Genomic DNA, 9659 nt, shown 5'->3' with positions numbered 1-9659 from the left:
ACACACACCCCTCCCGCTGCCTGCTCCCGCCGGATAACCCTGGGCTTGTCCAGGGGCAGTAACCCAGGTGACTCGCACCCCACAGCATCCCCTCCCGCTGGGTGCCACCCCCGGCACCCCCGAGGGGAGCGGCGAGGGCTGCGCGCCGCCCACATCCGCCTCATGTCACTTCCTGGGCTTTAAAAAAACGGGAAAAAAAAAAAAGAGGAAAGAAAAAAAAAAATCCGCCTGAGCGGGTCCTGTGCTGTGCAGAGCTGTGGGGCTGTACCCGGTGCTGCCGCTGCCCGCGCCGTCACCATGAAGGCTCAGCCCGTGGCCATCTCCGTCCTCTGCCTGTGCCTGGTGCTGGCGGCCTCCGCCGCCTCCGCCGAGGGAGGGCTCGGAAAGGGTCAGGAAAACGCTTCCTTCGGGCTTTCCTCAACTCGTGTCCCGGCCGCGGGTCCGGTCCCTCAGCCCGCGGCGTCGGGGGGCGGGGGGACAGAGCGCGGGTCTGGGGGCTGGAGGTGAGGGGGGTTTGAACCGTCCCCGCCGTCGTGGTTCTGTCCCGGCTGAGCGTCCTTTCGAGGGGCTCCGCGGAGCCCTGCGGGGCAGCCCTCGATGCCCGCTGTGCCCGCCCAGCCCCCGCCGGCTCCTGGCAGGCAATGAATGGCGCTTCCCTCCGCCCTCGGCTTCCCTTGCCCTCGATGACCGCTCCTCACTCCTCTCTTGGCTCACCGAGGCTCCTTGACTAATTACCGTGTCTAATAGCCGGGTTTAGCCAGCGCCTGAGCTTCACCCCAGGTGGTGGCTTTGCCTTAGAAGTAAATCTCCTCCTCAGGACCGGTAGTAACCAATTCGATCGATGACAGCAAAGCTCTGTGGTGTGGATCCCAGCCAGCCATCCTCCTTTAATTCCCCAGATGACTTTCATTCAAAAGAAACGCTCCGTAGTGTGTTGTGTAATTGTTTTAAAAACATACTGAAGCTTGCCACAAATGGGATTTTGGTTTAAGTATAGAAAAGCTTTCAAAAAGTGTTTCCCAGCTAGAACAATAAAAGGCTTTCCCTATTTTAACATTTTGGCCTTTGACTGAAATAGCTGACGTGTCAATATGCTGGATAAACATGACTTCTGCTAATCCAACTGGCTTTTGCTTGGGTATGTTGAGCTTGTCCAAAAGTAGCCCTGTGTCCAAAGCTGCCTGAGCAGCTGGGGTGTGATTGGACGTGGACAGGGCATCCCCACCTCACTGCGAGCTCATCTGTTTGATGTGTTGCATCATATGTGTTCACAGAGGTTCATATCAGGAGAGAAGATCAGGTAATACGCTGTGCCAACTGTCCACACCTCCCGGATACTGAATTAAGGTGCCACGAGGATTTGCTGACTCTGTTTTAGGCTTTCTCCAGCTTCTTTGCCATAGTTGTCTACAATGTCCACTTTTCCCTGTGTCAGCACTGGACAGTCTGGGGCTCTGACCTCTGTGTAGCTCCTGAAATCTGCTCCCCTCAGCACCCTGGGGGTTGCTGACTAATCCAAACCCTCAGCGATGGGAAGGGGCAAGCCAAGGCTGATGTTTGATCACCCAGTGCACTAATTGTTAATTACTGGAGCCATAAGACCTCTGAGGAGGTCTTCCAAGGGTGTTCCTCTTCAAACAGTTCCCGGATCTCCTTCATCTCAGCTCTCCAGGTGGCTTTTGGCCATGTGCTTTGTTGGCTACTAAAAAATCCCAACCCTGGCAGTCCCTGCTTTGCAGCTGTTAAACATACACTGACTCACTCTTGTGTCAATTGACACAACAAGACTTGTTATCTGGATATGGGATAAAATATTTCCTGCGCCGTTCAGTCACTCTAACATTCAGAAATCTGTGTAGTGGTGTTCTTTCTTACTCTTCAATTATCATTAGCAGTAATAATTAGCATAATAGTTTTAGAGCAATTAATGATCATATGTTGGCCTAGGAATTTTTAAGTTTTGCTTTAGTTCACATTCAGTGGGATTTAGGAAGCCAAATGCTGACATGTTTAATTTGTCACTCATCAGTTAATAAATGTTCATAGATTGAAGAATAATGGAGAATAATCAGAAGGCCCTTCAATTTTAATATTCGTTTGGGGGATTTTTATGTCGTTTGCATATAGATATAAATATTCATTAGGATGGTATGTTTTTGTTAATTAATTTCAGTGGGATTCCTCATACGACTATGTGGGTTGTAAGTATTTGCAGAAGTCTTTCCAGAACTGGGATTGTAGTTGGCTTTAAAAAAAGAATATAAAATAAGTTGAAAATACTCTTGAGGGTTGGACTGTTTTCCTCTGTTAGCTGACACGCTAAATTATGCAGCATTTATAAACCCTTCTCTCTGGCAGGTTTTGGAGATCATATTCATTGGAGAACACTAGAAGATGGGAAGAAAGAGGCAGCAGCCAGGTATGTTTGCTAGTTTTAAATACATAAAAGTGTCTTTAAAAGCATTCACAAAGGTTCTGTATCAATCCTAAATTTAACCACGGAAGAGTTATTATTAACAAAAGTGAGGATGGTTTAGGAGACTTCAGATCCCTACAGCTTATTAGAGAGAAAATACAGAGTTTTGATATCTTTGTTGAGGCACCACCTAGGTTTAATCACTGCAGTCTAATTAAATCATTGAAGCCCTAGCATGTCTTTGAAATGAGAAGAAAATAATTATTTCCCACAGTAAAGAAAGGTATGGTTCTCAAACCCACAAATGAATGTGTAGAGAGTGCTCAATCCCCTTGAACTCAGCAGTGCTGAGAGCTTCCCTAAAATTCCTTATGCCTGTATAGATGAGGCCTCAGCCTGAGATAAGTTATTTTGTTCCAATCTGCAGGGAAAAGTCTGGAAGTTTCAAACTAGTGAACTGATAGAACCTGATTTGGTTAAGTTTAAACTCTAAAAATAACAGTCTCTTAGAAGGTAAAAAATTATATTTTGACACATTGTTTTCCTCAGAATTTCTTCTGTTTCTTGTTAAAATGTGAGAAAGGAAATTATATGCTTATAAATTCTACTTGTATTTTAAATTTATAACCTAAATCTGACAATGCTGACATGAGCAGAATTTCCTCATGCTTTCCAGGTTTGCTGTTTGAGTTCAGCTCTCAAACTGATCCATCGTTTTAGTGTAGATACCAAATTAACCCAGACGATACAGTTCAGAGGTCTTACAAGTTTCTATAATTGGATATTTTTGAAAAAAAATATTATTTCCGTATTTATAGGTGTAGTTGTAGCACTACTTTGCAATGAAGCAGAGGAAGCTTCAAAATGAGACAGAGGAGGGCGGGAGGCATGGTGAGCTGTGAGCTCTCGTTTAGGCAGGATGAGCATTCCTGCTCAAGGAGACTCTGCAGGAAGGGGTCGGTGTAATCCACACCCTCTCCTTTCACTGTTGGAAGCACAGACGCTTTCACTGTTTTGAGTTCAGCAGCATTTGAGCATTACTGAAGGACTGGGAGAAACCACTAATAACAAAGAAAATATAAACCTAAAAAGTAGATTTGTTTTCCTAAGTCTGACCTTAGGTCAGGAGGAGATGAAAAATAATACGAAAATTATACGAAATTAACTGTGACACATCAAGTGAGATCCAGCAGAGCCAGTGAGCTGGGAAGTTTCAAGATTTCAATTTGAATTTTATAAACTGCGCAGCGTGGATGTGTCGGGGGATGCTGGAGACGTCTCGTTTTTAAGTTCCGTGCGGACGAGGGCAGGGATCAAGCGTTCCTACAGTTAGTACGGTCGCGATTCTAAGCCGGACGTCTGGCAGGACGGTGTCCCGGTGCCAGAGGCAGGGGCAGAGGAGCCCGCACGGCGGTGCCGCCCCCCGGGCCCGGGGGTGCTGCCGGTCGCGGGCGGGCCGTGTGCGGGTGTGTGTGACCGGCGGAAGCAGTTCCCGCCCGTCCGGGTCGGTGCCGGCGGGGCGATGCCGCTGGTGGTGCTGTGCGGGCGGCCCGGCAGCGGCAAGAGCCGGCGGGCGGCGGAGCTGCGGGCGGCGCTGGGCGGCCCCGAGCGGGCCGCGCACGTCGTGTCCGAGGCGGAGGGCGGGCGGGCGGCGCTGCGGGCCGAGGTGGAGCGGCGGCTGAGCCGGCGGGACGTGGTGATCGTGGACGCGGGCAACGAGCTGCGGAGCATCCGCTACGAGCTGTACTGCGCGGCGCGGCAGGCGGGCACGGCGCGCTGCCTCCTGCACTGCGCCGGCGGCGGGGGCGGCCCCGACGAGCCGCCCTTCGAGGAGCCCGACCCGGGCTGCCGCTGGGACCGGCCGCTGTTCACGGTGAGCGGGGAGGAGCCGCTGCCGCTGGGCGACATCCGCGCCGCGCTGTTCGAGAGCGCCCCGCCGCCCCCGCACCGCGCCACCCGCGCCCAGCCCCTGCAGTCCGGGGAGTTCCTGCACCGCCTGGACCGCGTCACCCAGGACGTGCTGGCCGCAGTGATGGCCGCGCAGAGCGGCGGGGCGCTGCCTGGGGACACGGTCCGCGTCCCCGGCCTGGCCGAGGGGCTGGTGCTGAGCCGGCCCGTGAGCCTGGCCGAGCTGAGCCGGCTGCGCAGGCAGTTCATCAGCTACACCAAGATGCAGCCCAGCGACGAGAACATGCCCCAGCTGGCCAGCATGTTCCTGCAGTACCTGAGCCGCAGCATCCAGTGAACCAGTGGCAGTGGCCGTGGTTGTCGAAGTACTTGCGACAGTAGGAACACGCCTTCCAGACGCAGACCCCGCAGAGCCTGGATCCCACCTGTCGTGTATCGGATATTTGGCAGCAGCAGCTCTGGGTGCCGTGTTCCCGCAGCAGCCAAGCAGACTATTTCTGAGAGAATCTGTAGGGATACAGTTCCCCACACCCCTGAATTCTCCCCGTCAAAAAGGAGAGCAGCTGTTGCATCCCCAAGCAAGTGAAGTCTCCTGTGGAGACATAAACCCCAGTAATACAGTAGTGTCTGAGCGTGAAAGCACAAAAGGTGATGACTGTATGTCTTGAATAAGAAGATTGTTTTTCCAGGGCTGCCTCCAGATAATGTCAAACTGCAGAAGAGACTTCAGTCCAGAACTAGAACAGGATGTGACTGTTTCAAAAAATCTGATTGAACCCAAGAGAGATTTGCAGCTCTACACTGCAAAAGGGTGCTGGCTTAGCAAACTCAAAAGAGGTTTAACAATAAAATGTGTGCCTTAAATGGACTAAACTCTTAATTTATCTGCGGGACTATTTTATTGAAATAACTTGCCATGTCTTTTCTCTGCAAGGTCATAATTAAACACCTTTAAAAACACTAATTGTTCAAGAATGGGTTCTCTTATAGGAAAAACGAGCTAAAATGACTGTCTGTTCTTGTTGAAACCCGTAGGTCCATACCAGCTGGGATGGGTAGCTTAGTTTTGCATTTAGTTTCCAATAATTTGGGGTTTGCGATACAATAGGTACAGTTCAGATAAACTTCTCACTTTCTGGTGGATGCTTCATCCCTCATTCTCATAAATTGTCGTCTTGGTTTAATTGTATGTGTAGTGCTCCCTGGGAGGAAATAGTCCAGTCTGACACACCGACTGCTGGGGGATTTATGCATTACAGAACTGAGAATTGACTACAAAAATGTTTTGATGTAAATAAGTTTATCTTACCAGTCAAAGTAAAGAGAATAAAGCTGAGAAAACACATTCATTATTTCAAACCTCTGTGAGTTCTCACTAAGAATTGGTATTTCAAGGCTGTGAGCACTTAAATTTAAAATCTGCTTTGAAAATTTCTCTTTAAAAAAAAGCGTGTTGCAGTACCGATTGCCAGATGATTGAACTCTTTTGACATGAACCACTGGTCCTTGATAGGAACAATGTGTATTTTCCAGACGTAAATCAGCCTGTCCTCGAGAAAGAGGCAAAACAATTTGGGACTCTGTGGAAACAATGAAGGAAAAAAGTGATTTTTCATCCTCAGGGACACTGGATGCAATGCAAGCTCTACTAGGGCAATGTGTATTCATACTCCTTACTGCAAACAGAGCCCAATGTGAAGGTGATGACATATTGGTTAATTATAAAGCGCAAACTTCTTTTTGAATGACTCTAAATGTTAATGCCTTCCTCTCTACCCTTTTCTGGTTCTAAAGATCATAACTGAATGCTGCTAAGTAGAGATTGCCTTTCATATCTGTTTACAGCTACAGGGTTACTGGGTTCAATGGTTGCTCAGTGGGGTCTTGATCACAGGAGGTGACTGAAACGTGGGCTGTAATGGGGAGGAGGATGGATAGGTGACTGTCATCCACTGGGTTGCCATAAGCAGCCACAAAAATCCATCCCGAGATCTCTCAAGCAGCTGGTGTCACTAACCATTTCCAGTAATCCAGTAAAAAAATGCATGACCAGCTGTGTGGCTGAGGAATCTAAACTAATAAGAGCAAGTATTCCAAAGACAAAGTCTCTTCTATGTGAGCAGTTACAATAAGGTATTTTATGACATGTTTTAAGATTGGGAAAACATTTTGCAAGCCAGCCTTAGAACACATCAGAGTCTCTTTACATCTCACTTGTTTTCTGTTACATTGAGCCTTTGAGGAAGCCCTGACTTAAAATGTACACGTAACAGAATTTGATTTAGAGGCTTTCTGGAAGCTTTCTTTGACAGTTTTTTTTCTTCCTTTTTTTAGTGGTTTGCCTCTTATGGTTATCATCCACAAGTCCTGGTGTGGAGCTTGCAAAGGTAAGTGTATTTAATACTAGAGCTTGCTGAAATTTCTAATGAATCTTGGTATGCAAATCACGTAGCCATGAGAAACATGAGCTTTGCATTCAGACTGTAGCTAATGGTAACTGTATTTCATTAGGAGAGGCATAATATGGCACTGCCATTGCAAACAAACAAGCTGGGGGTCATGGCTAAGTTGAGTGGGAATACTGGTTTATAGCAAGCTTTCTGCTCTGTTCCATTGGTTTATATACAGCCATGTATGTTTGATGTCAGGCTTCATCCATCCCATGGCTGCCCAGCAAGAATTGCTTCAGTCACCTTCTGCTCTTAGCCCAACTTTGAATAGTTTGATATATACATTCCATTTACTCACTGCTTATTGAAAAGCTTTCCAGAGGGAGGGGTGGAGATTTTGATACTGCTTGAAAATCTGAAATATTTTCCACTGTTTTTACATACCTCTTTATTTTTATTCCCCCCCCCCTTAACTAGCTTTAAAGCCAAAGTTTGCTGAATCCAAGGAGATCTCTGAACTTGCCCATAATTTTGTTATGGTCAACCTTGAGGTAGGCTGCCTTCTCATCTGTGTCCATGTTACTGCCTGGTAATTAAGCATTTGGAATCCAACTTTACTGGTTACATCCTGTTTGGTGTACATCCTAAATCCTGCACTCCTGAATAGGCATTCAGGATTGATTGATACAGCTCATTGTTTTAAAAAGAGTTTTCTTCAGTCTGGTTATTTTAATTATGTTTATAAACCTGGCTCTCTGCCATTGTCTCTTTAACAGTTTGTGCCTTGTGTGATTCTGTTGCTGCAATAAAGGAATTTATGTTTATTCTCTCATTACCTATCAAACATTCCTACACCAAAGTGGAGTGTGTAATGCAGATTAACAGGACAAAAAAAATATTATTTTCAAAGAGGATACTTGTTTAGGTAAAAATAACTTACTTTCATTGAGAGTGGAAGATCCTGCAGTTACTCGGCATCTGTTCAAGATGTAAATCGTTCAGGGTAACAGGAATCTGAAGGCAATAACTTGTTTCTTTAAAAAGCAGTGTTGTGTTTTGTTAGATATCTTGCTAATACATTCCTTCTCTCCTGTCTTGCTTTGGTAGGATGACGAAGAGCCCAAGGATGAAGCCTTTAGTCCTGATGGAAGTTATATCCCCAGAATCCTTTTCATGGGTAAGGCATCCGCAGCTCTTGTGTCCACTCACAGGACTGGGTTCTTATTGTTACCACCTAAACTTCCTGATGGATTTCTTGTTTCATAGATCCCAGTGGAAAAGTCCATCCAGAAATCATAAATGAGAGAGGAAACCCCAGCTACAAGTATTTCTATACCAATGCTGATCAAGGTATGTGCAAAGTAGTTGAAACTGCATTTTTAGTGAGGACACACCTTCACTGTTTAGTGGAGAAAAATGATGGTACTTTACAGCATAACTGGGAGCTGTTAGGTACAGTGTGAGTGAGTGGTTCTCCAACGCCTGAGGAACCATATTCAGAATTGTAATTCACCTTAAGATATACTGTTATGTCTGTAGGACCTAAACTTTGTCTCCAGTTGTGGCATGGAAAATTGTGGAATTTGCATGATCCAGCTACACATAGGTGAGGAAATGGTGCAGGACTGGAGGGGTTTTTTTGTTTGGTGGTGGTTTTTTTTTTTCCCCCCCACAGGTTAATTTGTAGATATACATTCTGTAACTGTTGTTTTAAAATAACTTTCATTACCAGTCCACCTTGATGTTTGCATCATGAGATTAATAGTTGGTATCTCTCTTATCTAATCTTTCAGTTGTCCAGGGGATGAAGGAGGCCCAGGAGAAGCTGACAGGTGATGCTTTCAAACAAAAGCACCTGGGAGATGAACTATAATGGATACGCTAAATGATGATTTTTCACTGCTTCAAAACTCTAAAAGGAAACGATTGAACAGACTGAGAATGTAGTTGCACTGAAGGGACATAATTCTGTCAACAATGTTAGGGTAAACCCTGTTTGGAGTTCACATGCATCAGTCACAGTGTTTTCTCCTCCTGCCTGGAAGTTTGCACTGTGATGATTATTTGCAACTAGGTAATGTGCAAACACATCCCGTTGTGTGTTTGAGCAACCACTAATATTTGGTGTTAAAAGGGAGGTGTGTAGGGAAGAATATTACTTGAGGACAAACAGTGTGATTGAAAAAACTAGTAGCAGCCAACATTTTGACACCTAATCAGGGTTGAATTCCTCTTTTCTCACTGGTATTATGTGATCCCATTGTTTTTACTGGGCATTGCCATCAATGGGGCATCTTCCTAGGCCAGGTATTTTCTAGATATCCCAAAACATGAATTCTGCCAGTAAACCCAGTAGAATACATTTCATGAATGTCCAAGTAGCATGTGAAATTATCAGCTCTGCAAATGTATTTTTTGTGTAAAACTGTGTGATTCACTTTTATTTGCCTTTGGGCAGAAAATTAACTTTTTCCTTATGCACTCACCTTTTGATTGTTCCATCAAGTGAGGGTGGGTTATGTTGAAGCTTTACGGGGTTTCCCCTTTTATTCTTTGAATGTTTTTTGGCGAATGCCTTGCCATCACATTGTACTGTATTTTTGTACCAGGGTGAAAAAAAAAATAAACCTTTTTAAACATAAGCATGCAGAGAGTGTTTTGTGGTAAAGGGCATAACTTTCTGTTCTTAAGCAGGGGGGGATATATTTTTGTTTATGTTCCAGTGGTTATTAATGTTGAATGTCTCAGCTGAAGAAGATTCCTTGTCATTCCAATTCAGCCATTCTTACACTGCCTATACTGTCAAGGACAAGGTGATACCTAATGTTTATCTACTGGAACTGAAAAGGAAAATGGAAAGGAGAAAAATCACCTCTCAACCTGCTGGGGACACTTTTTCTAAGGCAGCCCAGGATGCTGTTGGCTTCTTTGCCACATGGGCATAT

The 9659-nt window shown here is 45.8% G+C and overlaps 2 protein-coding genes across 2 annotated transcripts; both read left to right on the top strand.

The window, feature by feature from the left end:
• The first annotated feature begins 158 nt into the window (after positions 1 to 158).
• On the top strand, positions 159 to 9356 carry TXNDC12 (thioredoxin domain containing 12). The gene is made up of 7 exons (XM_017805543.1): positions 159 to 388; positions 2359 to 2419; positions 6659 to 6711; positions 7192 to 7265; positions 7822 to 7891; positions 7981 to 8064; positions 8508 to 9356. Exons 1-7 carry the CDS (start codon positions 298 to 300, stop codon positions 8585 to 8587), a joined length of 513 nt encoding a protein of 170 aa, XP_017661032.1. The 5' UTR covers positions 159 to 297; the 3' UTR covers positions 8588 to 9356.
• Positions 3939 to 5284, top strand: KTI12 (KTI12 chromatin associated homolog). The gene has a single exon (XM_017805542.1). It carries the CDS (start codon positions 3939 to 3941, stop codon positions 4659 to 4661), a length of 723 nt encoding a protein of 240 aa, XP_017661031.1. The 3' UTR covers positions 4662 to 5284.
• Positions 9357 to 9659: the final 303 nt, after the last annotated feature.

This window comes from Lepidothrix coronata, unplaced genomic scaffold (assembly GCF_001604755.1).
Source record: "Lepidothrix coronata isolate B3197 unplaced genomic scaffold, Lepidothrix_coronata-1.0 Scaffold12, whole genome shotgun sequence".
Lineage (NCBI taxonomy): Eukaryota > Metazoa > Chordata > Aves > Passeriformes > Pipridae > Lepidothrix > Lepidothrix coronata.
Note: the sequence above shows the minus strand (reverse complement) of the source record. Positions and strands in the feature narration are given on the sequence as shown.